This window comes from Centrocercus urophasianus, unplaced genomic scaffold, assembly GCF_019232065.1.
Source record: "Centrocercus urophasianus isolate 14NV4802_14NV808 unplaced genomic scaffold, USGS_Curo_1.0 seq_24, whole genome shotgun sequence".
NCBI classification, from domain to species: Eukaryota; Metazoa; Chordata; class Aves; order Galliformes; family Phasianidae; genus Centrocercus; species Centrocercus urophasianus.
Genome location: NW_024884800.1, coordinates 10,555,026 through 10,570,002, shown reverse-complemented (window position 1 = coordinate 10,570,002; position 14,977 = coordinate 10,555,026). Strand labels below are relative to the sequence as shown.

The 14,977-nt window shown below is 49.0% G+C and overlaps 1 protein-coding gene across 6 annotated transcripts in view; it reads right to left on the bottom strand.

The window, feature by feature from the left end:
* Positions 1–14,977, bottom strand: part of LOC122163709 (gamma-aminobutyric acid receptor subunit alpha-3-like) — a 75,969-nt gene that overhangs the window by 45,062 nt on the left and 15,930 nt on the right. For 3 of the 6 annotated variants that reach the window (XM_042825149.1, XM_042825153.1, XM_042825154.1), the window contains exons 1-3: positions 5,098–5,111; positions 3,272–3,394; positions 221–342 (exon numbers count right to left, since the gene is read on the bottom strand). In XM_042825149.1, the coding sequence (XP_042681083.1) occupies positions 221–342; positions 3,272–3,394; positions 5,098–5,099 (247 nt within the window). In that variant the 5' untranslated portion in view covers positions 5,100–5,111. Of the gene's footprint in view, positions 1–220; positions 343–3,271; positions 3,395–5,097; positions 5,112–10,682; positions 10,713–11,043; positions 13,178–14,977 lie in introns of those variants that run through there. The other 3 variants (XM_042825150.1, XM_042825152.1, XM_042825151.1) reach the window with 3 other exon arrangements.

Here is a 14,977-nt window from a genome sequence, read left to right as displayed (position 1 = left end):
TGTCACAGAAGGCCACAACAGTTGTAGAGACGTGTGCCTCTCTTCTCACAAAATACCAAACAACGAGATACAACGGACCCAAAACAACACAACCAACAAGAGACTGGCTCTGGCTTTCCTCCCAGAACCATCAGTTTTGTCAAAAAGTCATCTGTACAGCCAGCCCCTCATTTCTAAAGCTGTACAGATGCAGAGAACATCATCATTCCAACCAACTGACCTCCGAGTCCAGGCCTTAGGCGGTTGTCATAGCCATCCAACAGCCTGTCCAGGATGCGCGTGAAAATGGTGATGTTGTCTTTGCTGTCATCGACGACGTCTGAAACATGCTTCTGAGAAAGCCTGGTGTGTTTGGGAAAAAGATGAGAGAGGAAAAAAGCCACAATCAGAATAGAAATACTCTTTATACATTCTAAGTATGGAAATGAAAGGACACTTATCCATGTCCCGGCCCAACTAGGAGTGCCCTGTGCTGGTGTCCCTCTCCTGCCCCTATGAAAGGCAGTTGGAGGAACAGAGCTTCTGGGAATCTGAGGGTTATTCAAGTGCTGTCTTCTCCTTGTGGGAGCACGCAGCAAGTGCTGCCAGTTATTTACCACATCAGCCCATTTCCAAGCATTCTTCCCTGGGAAAAGGAAAGAGGGGCAGAAAAATAGGAAATCAGTAAAGCAGGCTGGGAGGCTGAGTCTGCCATTAAAACCCTATGTGAGCCATTTCTGCAGTTTGTTGAACTTTCCCTGTTTATAAAATCAAATGAGTTTTCATGCTCCTATCTCCGCTCAATGCAAGAAGCCTAGGAGCCCCAAATAAGATGATTTCCTTGGGGCATTTTCTGCCCCAGGTGGAGCAAAATAAGCAGCACATTTCTCAAACAAAACTCATATCACCAAACAAAATATCCAGCGCAATTTCGCAAGCCCAAGGGGCTCAAATTGCACATTTGCATTTTGCGTCTCCCTTTCAATCAACAGAAAGAAGCCTACGAATCCTCACAAAACCGGCTGCTTCAAAGATTTTAAACAGCACAGGGTATCTATCAGTGCTGAAGTTCCAAGCACAGCTTTTCCCAGCAGAAATAACTGGTAGGAACAAAACTAATGGAAAGGCAGAAGACTAAGAAACAGAAAACAAAACAAAACTCAGTAGAGATGCTGAGAATGCAGGAAAGATGGAGAAGGCAATAAAAATACTAAAGAATAAAAATAAAAAAATAAGGGACGTGGCATAACACTGGAGAAAGCCCAACAAACTCCTCCTAGGTGCAAAGCATAAGGAAGGTCAATGCCATCAAACCAGTGCTCTAGAATTCTGTTCAGGAGGTGGGAGCAGCCCCAGAGAGCAGCACAGGGCTCACTCAGCCCATCAAGCTCTGCTCCGCTCATGGGGTGCAGCCATGACTTCGCTATGACCACAGAAATGAAGTGCAAGGATTGAGAAATCATTATGAAGAAGAATGGAAAAAAAAAAAAAAAAAAAAGGAAGAGGAAGCAGAAGGGTGCAATATTAGTGAAGCTGTTCAAAGCATAATCCTGCAGCATCCCGTCTGGTTAGATGAGCCACCTCTGACGTTATGAGTCCACTTGTAAAGATTCTAGGAAGGGTCGAGAGGGTGACAAGTAGCAGAGCTGCTGGGAGTTTTGTACCAAAATGATTCCCCAACACAAAGTCCCTTTCCTGTAAGATAAAGGAATAATAAAATCTGATTTCTACCAAAAAAAAAAAGAGCAAGTACTGTTGTAGTTATTTTTAGAGAGAGGCTGAATCGATGTTATTCAGCATGTCGCCGTTAATTGAAATATCTCATTTTGAGCAATTTTGACATTAATCTGTCTGCATCAGTGACCAAAGACAGTGGGAAATTGGCTTTCAAGTACTTGTGGTTTGTTTCTCCAGGGATCAGATCTCACATCTCACAAGGGCTCTTGGTGTCTGATTTGTAGTGAACCAATACCAGCTCTTATGGGAGCAGTGGTCAAGGCAGGAAGCTCAGCCTCCAGCAGCTGCACGAAGCCATGAAGCACTTGAGATGCATCCCTCAGCCCCATGCAACATCACAATGCTGAAACAGCAAAACCCCTCAGCATCTCAGCCTTTAATACTTATCTGAACCAAAACAGTGGTTCTGGTTTTCACCTGGACTTGAGCACAAAGGAAATCTGAAATACCTGCACTTCCCCAAGTAAAGGGGATTTTGAGGAATTTAACAAGTGCCTGCTGTAATTAGCGAGGTTTCAATTGTGCCAGCTTTCACTGGATGTCACAGTTAAAAGCAATCTGTAACCGTGTCTGCTGATGGGTATATAACCATCTATAACTTATGAATAGCTAGCACGCTCGTGAAAGCTCATTCATTAATGTTTTATAAGCTATCTTTAAAAATTACCCATAATATAAAGAGCGAGAGGACAGATTTTTGTGAAAGAACTCCTGACAGAGACTCAGTAGCAATGGGAAAAAATGAGTTTACAGATTTCAAAGTGGTTTTACTTAGGCTGACATTTGAGGTTTTGACTTCAACGCGAGCTGTATAGGATCTACTTGGAAGGCACCAGGGGAGTGGCACGGGCAGGGGGGGAAACTGCAGAGCCAGTGCAACACTCCAAGGAGGGATGAATTAAAAGCCTTTAGGCAGGGAAGACAGTTATACAGCACATTTAATTAGGAGAGGCTGGGAAAAAAAGTCATTACATCCCCACTGGAACTAGATTGGCTTAAGATCCCTTCCAACCTCAGCCATTCTATGAGTCTATGATCCTACGTGCACAGTTCTCCCTACATCATGAACAGCCAAACTGCTGAAGCAGTATTGTTTTCTAGATTGCTTGTTTTTAAAGAGTATTTTAAAAAACCAGAGCTGGAAAGAGGTGCGTGTGTCACTTTCAGGTTAAAAATCATCCAAGCACACTCCTCACCCAAAGTTGAGATGCAGAAAGGCTATGTTTGAAAACTGGTTTTGTTGCAAAAGATGCTGACAACCGTCCTTAGCAAGAACAGCTCAACTAGTGTTAATGTAATCAGTCAGCTCAGCTGTGCAAGACTGAGCAGTCACTGGGTGAAAGGCACAGGGGCTGAGAGCAGAGGCACTGGCAGCAGTCACTGCTGTTGTGTTACATGCCTACAAAGGCTGCCCAGGAGCACAACCAAAGAAATGGCAGAGAATCTTTTCAGGATTATGCCCTGAACTGCTTCATGCAGGTACCAGCACAGGTATATTGAAGCACTGAGAAAGAACAGCAGCCTTGGCCAAAGGCCTTGCCTCTTGCCACCTTACCCAGCATCAGCAGGGACAGCTGACAGCAGGAGTCCAAGGGCAACAAGAGAGAGAGATGCCATTCCAGTGAGCTGCGGTGCCATGGCCTCAACGCGCAGCGAGCAGCAAGCGAGCCTCCAAAACCTGCCATGGGGGCACAGAAGAGAGAAGATTTAATTTACTAGGAGGAAAGCAATTGATTTGCTTCCATTTTTTTCCCAGTGGTTCATCCATGTCAGCCATTATACTCTTTCTGGAGTGTCACATTTGTTGGACCAGAGGCAGCACTGTAGGGTCAGAGCCAGGAATGTACGTACACATATACATGTTCATTGAGCATCCAGCAGCCCCTCAGGTGCTTTGATCCCTCCCAGTCATTGCACAGTTCCATTTCCAAAGTGATCACACTGCTTCTTGCACCCATCCTTTCCTTCTCCTCACCTCTCATGCTCAGGCATCACCCGGCAGCAGCTCCCCAACTCATGCTGCCCAGGGACACCCACAAGTCTCAAAACCCATTTTTTTCTCTTTCTAATGTCTTTCTGGACAGTTAGACACTCATTTAATTCTGCTAACGACATCACCAGAAATTATCATAAACTTAGGGTACCAGGGCCCGAGGTAGTGGGAGTGTTCAACTGTACCACACTAAGCGTGCTCAGATTTTTTCATTAATGTTCAGTTTTATGTTTATTGTGATGCAATTACACATTTAACTGCCTTTCCCCTTTTATGTATCTCATTATGTTGATGCACCTCAGAACAGTACTGCCAAGCAACAGCCAGGATAAATACAGCTTGTCATGACATCTGCCCGACAGACAGCTCCTGCCTGGCACACACGGGCGGCTTGGTGCTGCATCAGCCGGGCACAGCCATGAGCCCAGAGCCACAGCCAGGGACTCCTTTTGACCACAGCCTTGCATGGAGCATATTTCACATGTTACCTTTGTCTTCCTCCCCATTACTCATTTAAAGCCTCTGCCTCAGCGCATGGATTGATGCTGTGCAGCTGAAAGTTTGGCTGTAGGTTCAGGGCCTTATTCAAGTGGAAGGCTACCAAGTGGAGCACAACCCTCCCACTACCAATAAGCAAACACTCTGGGGGAAGCTGTCCTGGCACGGGCACACCTGCACCATCATAGGCAATGAGCCCTGCTTTGAAATCAATCTTCTGACTCCTGCCACCCTATAGCTGAGCAAGGACACAGGTTGGATTTCAAGTATTTGCTGATGAAGTACAAATTAGGGAATGAACATCTGCTCTGTGGGAAACTCCATCAGTTTGGGGAAGCTTGTTCCAAAACAGAACAAGGACAGCTAAAGTGTTGATGTTTCTTACAAGGCAAATTCAGAACTCCTTCAATTAGCAGCTCCTCAACAGATTTCCTTTCAATTCTCTTTAACTTGAAGATTATACAATAGGATTTAATTTATTTTTTTTTTTCCTAAGACAACTTCAATCACCAGCCAAAAGCAAAAACCCACTGCTGGCTTCCCTCTCCACATCACCGCTAAAGAAATCTTATTGAAATCGCTTTCCCATTCAACAGATTTCAATGAACTGTTTGTTTTGGCAGAATTTGCACTGCCAGCATTTTTAACCAGTGCTATCCACGTGAATCAGGACCATCCCATTTCACAGCAGATGCTTCACAGCTTTGCAGGAACTCCTGGATTTGGTGAGATCACAGGCTGGAAGATGATGCACCTAGACTGGGACAGGGCAGCTGAAGTAATTCAGGAAAAGATAAGGCCAGGAGAAGTGATAAAAGCTACCTGATGGCTGTCTGAACCAAGAAATTCAAGACAACCACATTTCCACTTGTTCATGCAGTTTTCCTTACATGGGAGATGAATGGTCAATTCTGTACTTCTTGCTCCGCTGAAGGTGCTAGCCAAGGATAGCAGGGCTTCCTGAATCAAGTTAAACACATGCTCAAGACTCATTTTAAGGATCAGAAACCGCTCTGCACACCTGCGTTAAGAGAATATCTGTCCTCACCAGCCCCCTGTTCTGAGAGCTCAGTGTTCTAGCACACAGGATGCCCCTGAGATAGGGCATGAGAGCACATGCATGGCTGGTTCACTGAGAAGGCTCTTATGGGCTCAGGAAGGACTGCACAGCATGGGAAATAGCTTGGCACTGTTTTCTAGCTCTCTCTGTTTGTTCTTGTTTCATGTTTTGCCTGAGGGATTTGGACAGAAGAGACTATGCTGCATTTTCCTTACTCTTTGGCTCTGTTACACTTCTTAGACATGGACTGCAAAGCAGACCCAGTCTGAAAGACCGTGGTTGGTATTCCTGACTGACAGAGGGGCTGCTGGTGGTGAACCCTGGTGGCCTCAAGATGCTGAGCCAAGCAGTACTGGGGCAGACACAGAAGGAGCAACCTCCTTCCAGCTCTGGTGTTCGTCACCCCATTCCCAGGCAAGGACTGCATCTCTGAAGAACACAAGGAAACCTCAGCAGAGGATGTCTTCACTCCTCCTTCCCCTAAAATGTACAGTTTTAAATAGTGCTTAGCCAGAGCCCAGTTGATCCCCATGGCACAGCAGCTCCCAGCATCTTCTCTATGAGCATGGGAAGTGCTCAAAGCAGCTCTGCACTTCCTTCCTCCATCTGCCCATGGCTCATTTCTTAATGGCACGCTTAGCAAACACATTCATCACTAATTCTGCAGTTGCTGGTAACCTCCACAGCTGAATCAAATGCAGATTTTCTAAGGAGCCCCGCTAACATTTTGCAGCTGGGATTCGGCAATACTTAAAGTACAATTCAGTGCACTTGGGGTTTTGGCAGGTTTCTTTATAGCCAGATACCTAAAGGCATCATAAATATGCCCACTCCTCTCCAACACATGCTGCGTGCCCAATCTCCAGAGCACCATAGCAAAACAACACTCCCAAGAAACAGAGCTTTCCTGCTGGATATGCAGTTTTGGAAGGAGGAATTGGAAAAGCTTCCCTCTCCCCAAGACAGTGATACATTGGTTCCTCCTGTGATGAGATTTGGGAACCAATGGGTTCTGGCACCTTTTGGATCAGCAGGATCTCCATGTAGCTACGTTAACAATGGGGATCTCCTGACTCTGCATGCTGGGCCTAATCTTTCAAGCACTCCTTATCGTAGAAGCCATTAAATATTCTGAAATTATTTCCTAGGAAATTATGATTAGCACAGGTTTCATGCTGACAAGGGAAAGAGCTCTGGAGGTGGAGAATGAAAGGTACAGCTTGCAAAAAAAAAAAACCTTGGGAGAACAACTCAGGGAGGGAGAATGCAAGCAAAGGAGAGCAAATAGAGAGTGAAGAGCCCTGCAAAACCACACAGGTACATTTCCAAGAGTCACACTGGCATCTTCCTCAAATTACCACCTCCTTGAAACACACACAGCCAAGGGAGCAATTTGATTCACTTAGCCAGGCTCATCATGCAGGTGGCACTGATGAAGCAGCAGCCCATAGGACACATCTGCCCACCGTTACCACACCAAGAGTCTCGGTGTACCTGCAGTGTCACTGAGCTGCCGTGCCCATGTGCCACATACCTTTATCAGTCGCATCAGCTGGAGGAGTGCTGAGCACTGCAGCTCCCACTCTGTCCACAGCCCCCAGGACCTGCAGCTGCTCTGCATCTCTGCCAAATCAGGTATCTCAGGGGGTATGTGCAAAGAGGAGCTACTGCTGGGAAGCCAGCTGGAAAACAGGCTGGGAAGCAGAGGCATCCATAATCCAAAGGCTCAGATAGAAACACTCCCACACTGGGGGAAAAGTGTTATCTCAACCCGGCTGGTGCCGAGCACATCCACCACCTGCACAGTAGCACAGCCAAGCACTGCAGGTGACCTCACAACAACTGCATATTTATCTCCAGATCAGGTGCATTCACACAGCACAAGTGGCTCCTCAGAGCCCTTCTTTATTGCCTTGGAGCCTTTCAAACCAGGTCCCAGTCATCAGGAGAGGTCCTCTGACATTCCTCAAAAATCGCAGAGCTGTTCAGACGTAACAGCTGGCCACAATCCTCTGCAACACACCAGCCTTGCGGTCATCACTGCTGTGGGGAAGGCTTGGAGCTCTCTGCAGGGATGGGCAGTCAGTGACCACACGGTGCAGCAGCAATAAAGGCAGATGATACACATGCTGCCTTGTGTCCCCGGCTGGGAAGGTTTCACTTCAATTCTCAATAGCTTCAGTGAAAAAGAAGAGTTTCTTTGAATAAAACTATTTTTGGGGGAGATGCAGGGGTTGCAGTGAGCAGACACTGTTTGTCTGGGAGCCTGGAAATAGTGGAGTAAGCATGATGCTTCACAAGACTCTTGTCTGACAGGCTCCCTGCTATGAGATGAGCTAACCAGGAGGCACACACACCCTGCACAGCACAGACACCAAGCCAGCATGCACTGGAAGCACTCCAGCCCCACCAGCACCACTCCACCTGTACCAGCAAGCACAGGGAAGGCTGTCTGTCAGCTTGGACCAACGGGAGTGCTCTGCTTCCATCATCTAACATAGCCCAGATTTCTGACTTGGCTCTCTGCTTAGCTCTGCTTTGTGCTAAATAGATGCTGCCAGAAGCCCAACAGCTACCAGAGCATTTATAAGGATCAGAGAACAAGGAGAAGGCAGCAGTACCCCTGCCTACGTGAATCAAACTTGCTGTTTACCATCTCAGAGGAACAGCTCTGGCTCACAGCAAGCTGCACACGGCAGAGGAACCACAGTTTTCAGCTCAGACATGAAACCGTTTGTGCTTTCCACCCGAGAGGAGCGCATTGAGCAGTCCCTATCAATGCACACCCCGCACAGGCCATAAACAACCTTCCATCAATCTGCCATGCAAGGTACAAGGCACACGTGATGGTTACCAAATGTGATGTCTGCGGCTCTGCAAGAGACACCAGCATAATGGGACACTTGAAATCAGAGGCACAAGGGAAGGAAATTTAAAGGTTCAGATTAACACAGATCGCAAAAGCAAGTGTTGATCTGGGTCCCTGCTGCAGAAGGCTGGTGATGGAGTTGAGCGAGCTCCATGTCCAACTCCCAGCTTAGCTTTAATTTTTCAAAACAAGGAGCTGCCTGACAGTTTCTCATCAAAACAAAACTAATCTCAGTATTGCAGTTCTCCACTTGAAAACACATCCAGAGGGACTGTAGAGTGATTCACACCCACAGCCGCTACAGGAAACCGCTTGCACTCACAAGTGTAACAAGCCAACACTGATTCACCCACACAATTACAGGCAGACACTGATTCACGGCTACTGCAACTGCAGACAGACTGACTCACAATCAGAGCAACTGCAGACAGACTCGGGCTCAGAGCACTACTGGAAATACAACTGTGCTGACAATGCCCACAGTCAGCATTCACACTGTACATACACAAATCCTTGGGAAACCAGCCAGCACCCCAACCAAGCAGCCAGCCAACCCCGTGCTCCTGACCTTCACCCCACAGCCATCTTTCCTTACTGATGGAACAATAACCACAGCTCAGCAGTTGCTCCTTCCCTGACTTCATGCTTGCCCAGCACTATTCTCACAGCCCGCACCAGGAGCAGAGATGTACGATGCACATTCAGACACGTAATGTGTAGATGGGAAATTTATATGGCAATACCATATATGTGCACTGACTGCACTGACTTTATTTCCAGAATATAAGTAAAAGCAGCCAAGTAGAATACATTCACCCCTGGGCTAAAGGAGATGGCAAAAGACTCTCCACTGGGCAAAAGCTTGAAAGCAGGATTATTTACTACACTCTGGCTGGGTATGTAATTATGTCAGTATTCAGCCTGGGTATTGTGCTACTTTTTGTAAACAGTTGGCAGGAATACTCCTACTGAGATGAGGAGCTGGGCTTCTTCTACAGTGTTGAGAGGGAGCAGAGTGAAGAGGAAGAGGTCTGTTTAGTGAAAAAGAAACCAAGGTGAAAGAATGAATTAAGCAGAAAAAGGCTAAGGGGAAGCTGACAGTGAAGTGGGATAGGTGGCAGCTTCAAACAAAGAAGAAAGGAGAGGAGAAAACAGGAGGAGGAAAGCTGCTTGATGCAGAGTGCTGATAAAAGCTCCAGAAGCAAAAGCAGCAGCCCCCCAGTGCAGCGGTGCAGCAAATGCATGTGTGCATACCCACAGCACTGAGCGCTGCTGTGAACTGGGAGGAGATCGAATGGAAAGGGATGCAGCCCCCAGCCAAGCGTGTGCCACAGGGCCCAGGTGCAGCCACAACCACCCCAGCTGCTCCCATCTCTGGATGTAAGCAGGAGCGGCACGTTTGCGTTCTCCTTGCACTGCACTTGTGTGCACACGTTGCAGGGCAGACAGCCACCACAGACACTGGCGGAAGGGCAGCAGACAGAGCTCCATCCTCCACAACAGCATCTTCTCAAAACAGTCTGAGATCTTTTATCCATTGGGATAAAGAGAGTTAAAAGACAGACTACAGAAAAAAGAGGACTTGCCCGAAGCACACGCAGCATCTCTTATTGCAGGCTGCTCCTGCCTCACCACCTGTTATTTGTCTTCTTCTCACTCAGTGCAAGGATTGAGAGGTGAGGGAACAAACCTGCGCCGCTGCCACTGTCAGAGCTGCTCAGGTGAGTAGGGACCAGAGCTGCTCCCACCAACCAGCCCATGGCAGCAGCAGCCTCACTGAGGGTCCCAGATCCCCCTCTCTGCCTGAGGACTCTGCTGCAAATACAGGTAGCCTGAAGGTTCAGGAGAGACTGTGGCTGCAACCGGCCAGGGAAATGAATTATTTCCTCAATTATACTCCCCTCGTCCAGACCAGAATCATTCTGGCAGAAGGCAAAGCAGGGAACAATGGATAAACGTTGCAGTGAGAACTGTCTAATGTATAATTGCATTACGCTGCTCCTTTTAAATGATCCATATCTCAGTCCCATTAATTTGCAGGAGGAGGATCTGGAGCCTTTTTCCCTTCCCTCCTATAGTGTTCTCAGAGACCACCCCACTCCTTCCCTTTCTTCCTCATCCCAATCCCAACTCAGCATCGATGTCCATTAGGCCTGGCTATGGGATTCAGGGGGAAATTTGACTTTGCTTTACTACGCTGTTCTCTCTGTTCAGCCCTTCCCCTGTATATGCCGTCCGGCTCCAGGACCCGGGCTCATCTCGTTCTCTTTCAGGCATTTGCTCTCTCCCCGTTCCCCGCACGGGTGGGCCGGGCCGGGGGTCCCCCGCACAGCTCGGGCTGCCGCTCTGCTCCGGACGAACGTGCTCCGGAGTTGCTGCGGCATCAAGGATGCTCCCTCTCAACGCCCCGTCCTCTTCCTTTCTCCCCCCACCGCTCACCGGCCGACAGACAATAGCCGGGGGTGCAGCCCCTCCCCGCACGCCCATCTCCACGCCCGGCGAGGAATACCCACCCAACAAAACGGGGACCCCCGCGGAGCACTCACCGCTGCGCCGGCTGCCCCAGACGGGGGGGGGAGGGGGGGGCCGGAGCCCGCACCGCTCCGCGGCCCCGAGCCCGCCGTGCCCGGGCTGCCAGCCGCCGCCTGCGCGATCCTCCGGCCGCGGCGAGGGAGGGAGAGAGGGAGGGAGGGAAGCAGCATCCCCCCGCCTTCCTCCTCCTCCTCCTCCTCCCCGCGGCCCGGAGGAGGGTTTAACCACCCGCTTTGCGCTGATCGGAGCGGGAGGCAGCTCCCTTACCCCGCCGCCCTCCCTGCCCCAAGCGATGTCACAGCCCTCCGCTGAAGCCCAGCATCCTTTCCGTAGCGCCGGACGAGCGGAGCACAGCGGGCTGCTCACAGCACCTACCTGTTGAAGTGTGGGCGCTCCCCGAGGCGCTGAGGCTCTGCAAGGAGGCAGCCGGCACCCCGAAGGGTGCTGTACCCCGAACCCTATCAGGCTGCTACCTCGTCCCCGCAAGGCCCAAATCCTGGCAGGAAAGTTGGGACTGCAACTTGGAATTGCCAGGAGATTTATATTGCAATAAAACGGCGCGCAGAGGAAAACAAACGCAGAGGAAGGGCGGGAGGAGGAAGACAGGTTCAGATGCTCCGAGGAGTAGGCAGTAAAAGCAAGGACGAAGTGGCGGTGAGGGGATCCCAGAGGAAGCGCGATGCCAGACAAAGCAATGCAGGACGCACCGGCCAGAGCCAGATGGGATCAGGAGGCTCTGCAGAGCCCCACAGCTGAAGCTGGGCAGACAACAGCTGACAGTAAGGCGCACTCAAAATATATTGTCCCTGCAGAGCTCTCCTTGTGGAACACTCTGCAGGACTCAGCCGCAGCTGTGACTTTGTGGCACATAACCACTGCTCTGCCAGTGAGGGTCTGGGATGAGGAAGGATGATAACCATAAGTATCACTCCCTTCTCAAAAATACCTTTGAGCACTAAAAATGTTGTGGCAAGAATCTGAAGGAGAGCACGTAAACAGTTAAATCCAGTCCAAGTATCAGTTCTCTGCATTTCCATAGCCCAATCCTTGCTTCCCAGGAGAATCTAAAGCATTACTCAAGAGAAGAGTGAGATATATGTGCAGCCAGTAAAGGACCTTTATATTTTTTCCTTCACAGTTGTGGGAAAACATAGGAAAATTCACATTGGAAGAGATTTCAGATCATCGAGTCCCATCTCCCACTCAAAGCACACAGAAGAGTCCAGGGAACAACAAAAGCCAGCCATACTTATTGACACCAAGTTTCTGCTTACTTCAGAGTTTCTTCCACAGCACATCTCCTTCTGTTCCTAATTTATATGCTTGTAAATAAGTGTTGGCAAGGGAACAGGAGAGAGCGCAGCAGGAGGCCCAACACACAGAGAAGTAAGAGTCCTGAAGACCTGAGCTACGACCTTCCCATGGGGAAGTGACACTCCATGGGAAAACACTGCTGTGAACCATTCCCAGGGGTAGGGCAACGCACAGGACCCTGATAACTCAGGAGCATTGATTCCCTATAGGATCAGAGCAGAGGAGGCCCTCATGCTTGTTCTTCCTCCTTTCCAATCTGACTCAGCTGTTGGCAAGAGCTGCCTTGGGTAGAAGAGTCATGAAACACAATCAGCAAGACAAGCGTATCCGGAGACAAGTGACTCAAGACCTAAATGGCTCATATTGAAGAACATTCCAAGATTTATAGGTTTAAGTAGCGCTAACAATAGTCTCAGGCAACAGAGAATGTGGTTCTCTTGAGGCCTGTTCATCCATAAGCAACAGCAATACAGACTTCCCCAGGAACAGCATAGCTCACTCCACTCCCAGATGCCTTCTTGGCTCTCTGAGAGGTCTCCTCTGCCACTGCCAGCAGCCTGAAATAGTCTTGGGCATGAAGCTCTTTATTGAAAAAGTTTTCCTAACAAGTCCAAAATTATACAAAATTCCTCCCTTTGCAGCCATAACATGTAGTAGACTCCCTTTGTAAAAGGGGGGAAGTGGCCATAACTGGGGTCAGACAGAAAGGCTGCTGCTTACCCCGAGGAGCATCATGTTGACACACTCCTCCCCAAAAGGGCTGGAAGGGGAATCTCTCCTCCCTTCACCCCTTTCCCTCTCAGAGACAGAAAGAAGCACAAACTGAAGGATGTTGTCACATGAGCAGTGACAGCTGTCAGCACTGCAAAAGGTACCCCACCTAAAGCCACTATAAGTGAGAAGGAGGTCAGTGGATGTGCACACTGCACCCCTCTCATCCTTCCAGATGCACTGGATCCAGGTCATATCACACTCAGACCCTTGGCAGAGCAGGAACCTGTGCCCCACAGCAAGGTCTACCACCAGCCAACCAAGCAGCAGTAATCAGAATCTCTACCAGCCAAGTCACAGACACCACTCCTCCTGGAAAGGCTCCAAAGCCTTGCATGATTTGTGCCCCTTAAGGGCTGGCCAGCCCTCCTTGCAATGGGGATATCAATGGAAGCCCCAATTCTAACGGAAGAAATGGACCTCTTTCATCCTAGCAAGTGAAGATTCCAACTAATCATAGAGATTATGTGTGAAGAGTGCTCCTGTCATCTGGATAGGGACATAAAGACACAAGGGTCTTCAGCAGAAGCACATGATAACTGTAATCAACAGGGGAGCTGAGACTCTGGCCAGGGGAGAAGGCATTAACCAGCTCAGGAAGCCCTGCTTTAGGAAACCTTTTCTGAAAGAGAAGGCAATGTTATCAATAGCTGCTCATAGTCAGCCAGAATCATCTTGACCTTTGCTCTGTTTGGAAGAATACAGCCCTACCCTAAAAATCAGTCTCTGTAGATAACATCCATCTATTTCAGAGGCATAAAAACATCATGTGAGACCTGTGATCAATTATCTTTTAATGCATCCCTCCATCATAAAGCTTTATATCCTTCTTAAAATATACTACTGAAAAAAAAAACCCTCTCCTTTACTTGTTGAAATGCTTACCTGAACTCTGGCACACTCCAGAATGAGATGGCATTGAGGCAAAACCCTTTTTATGATGATCAAGGTTAAACTTTCAGGCTGTCACCATATTACTGAAGAGTAATCTCTCAAAATGGAAGTACAGCAGCCTGGGAATATCTTGCTTATAATTAGCTAAGCCTTTCACTTCTGCCACCCTGTTCAACCAGCCAGAATAGAAGTGTGCTTAGTTTTAGATCTATACTACAGTGCCCTTGCACTGAGAGGGATTGCAGATTTAATAACTGCTGGCCTAGTGAAGCATTTAGACTGGATGGTCCTTTCTGAAGGTACAGGCTGGATCACGGGATTAGGGATGTGCAGCACAGGTCTTGCACATCCAAGCTCTTTGAAGCAAGCTTGTGCCATCCGCATTCATTCCAGCTGACACCCAGATCCAGCACTCAAGGGAGCTGCAGCTCCTACATAGCAGCAGTCAGGGTACAGCGCTGATCCAAGGAACACCAAAGGGCAGAAACAGTGTGTTGATGGAGATGTGACCCAGTGACATGTGGCTCCCCAGAGTTGTTGGGTGCTGGAAACCTGCTCTGAGGCTGAAGGCTCATCAGCACTAGGAGAGTATTCCAGTCAGAGTGGTTCTTGCATGCAGGCACACGCTTTGGCATGGGGCAAGTCCCATTTTCTCTACAAACAATCTAGCCATGAGCATGGCCACAGGTCTGTTGCACCAGTCCTGCACTGGGTGGCCTCTGCAAGCTGACACCCCCACTCATCCTCTCTGAGGCCCTCTGAGCTGCTGAGAAAGAAACCAACCTGCATACAGTAAGCAAACAAGTAGCTAATGCAAAAACAGGAGATGCTCCATGATGCACACAGGCCCAGCTCCTTCATCAAAGGCTGCCGCTTACCCCAAAAAGCACCATGTTGACATACTCCTCCCAAAAAGGGCTGGAAGAAGAATCTCTTCTCCCTTCATCCCTTTCCCTCTCAGAGCATGCAGGGCCATCTCAAAAACCCAACTCCTGTCCCACTCTCCTGGTGCTCACCCTCCATCCCCACCATACCAGCTGCTCCTTCTCTCCACCCACCTGCTCCTTGCACCCGTAGCAGGGCTTCCATCGTCAGAGCCGGCTGCTGCCTGGTGCTTTATTAGCCTGTCTCCATGGCAACTCGCCTACAGCTTAACTCTGAGAGACCCCTATCTCACCACGGCCATAAATCAGCCACCTGCCTGCAACCTCGGTCAGAGATGGGGGTCACGGCTCATCCTGCACACCGCTGGCAGCTTTGCGACTGCCATCCCAACCTTCAGGGCTGTCCAACACAGGCAGAGTGCTGTGCACCACACTGCAGCCCTCAA